Source organism: Bombina bombina, chromosome 2 (assembly GCF_027579735.1).
Source record: "Bombina bombina isolate aBomBom1 chromosome 2, aBomBom1.pri, whole genome shotgun sequence".
NCBI classification, from domain to species: domain Eukaryota; kingdom Metazoa; phylum Chordata; class Amphibia; order Anura; family Bombinatoridae; genus Bombina; species Bombina bombina.
The window spans coordinates 652,663,860-652,664,468 of record NC_069500.1 but is presented as its reverse complement, the minus strand read 5'-3'; the positions used below and the strand labels follow the sequence as shown (position 1 = coordinate 652,664,468).

Sequence of the window (609 nt, the reverse complement as noted above, 5' to 3'; positions counted from 1 at the left end):
AGAGGTAAGTGGAACAATGTAATAGAGGTAAGTGGAACAATGTAATAGAGGTAAGTGGAACAATGTAATAGAGGTAAGTGGAACAATGTAATAGAGGTAAGTGGAACAATGCAATAGAGGTGTTTTGTGAAGCAATTCATGTTGGACACATTTATTTCTTTTAGTCAGATGATGAATGCTTGGCAAACATTTTAACATGAAACAATGATAAAAGAAAATGACTCATTTTAATAGAGTAAACAAAAATGAATCTTCTATTCAGCTCTTTGTATGTGAAAACACATGCAATGTCTTTTTTTAAATTTAGTGTAGTCTTCAGAACAGCAAAAGTGAGAATAATCACACAATATACAATCAGTGCAAAAAAATTTAATGATGCCAATTAAATGTTTACGACAAGACATACTTTCCAAATTCAGCATTCAATCCATAGCATGTCACCTTCAGCGTAGTATAGTGTATTAAGAAAACACCACAAGTCTCTGGGATTTTTCTTTAGTGATAGAAAAAAAAAGTTTTATATCAAATTTAAAAGCAGACTACAACACTCCTTAACTTTGGCCGGTTCTGTGATTGACATGTATTTTTTGATCTGAGCATCAACACCCA

The 609-nt window shown here is 32.0% G+C and overlaps 1 protein-coding gene across 1 annotated transcript in view; it reads right to left on the bottom strand.

Moving 5' to 3' along the window:
• Positions 1 to 353: 353 nt before the first annotated feature.
• The window catches only part of PLAA (phospholipase A2 activating protein), a 73,336-nt gene continuing 73,080 nt past the window's right edge, over positions 354 to 609 (bottom strand). Inside the window, 1 exon segment of the mRNA XM_053702595.1 lies at positions 354 to 609. This exon segment is cut by the window's right edge and continues 474 nt beyond it. Within this exon segment, the coding sequence (XP_053558570.1) occupies positions 518 to 609 (92 nt within the window). The 3' untranslated portion in view covers positions 354 to 517.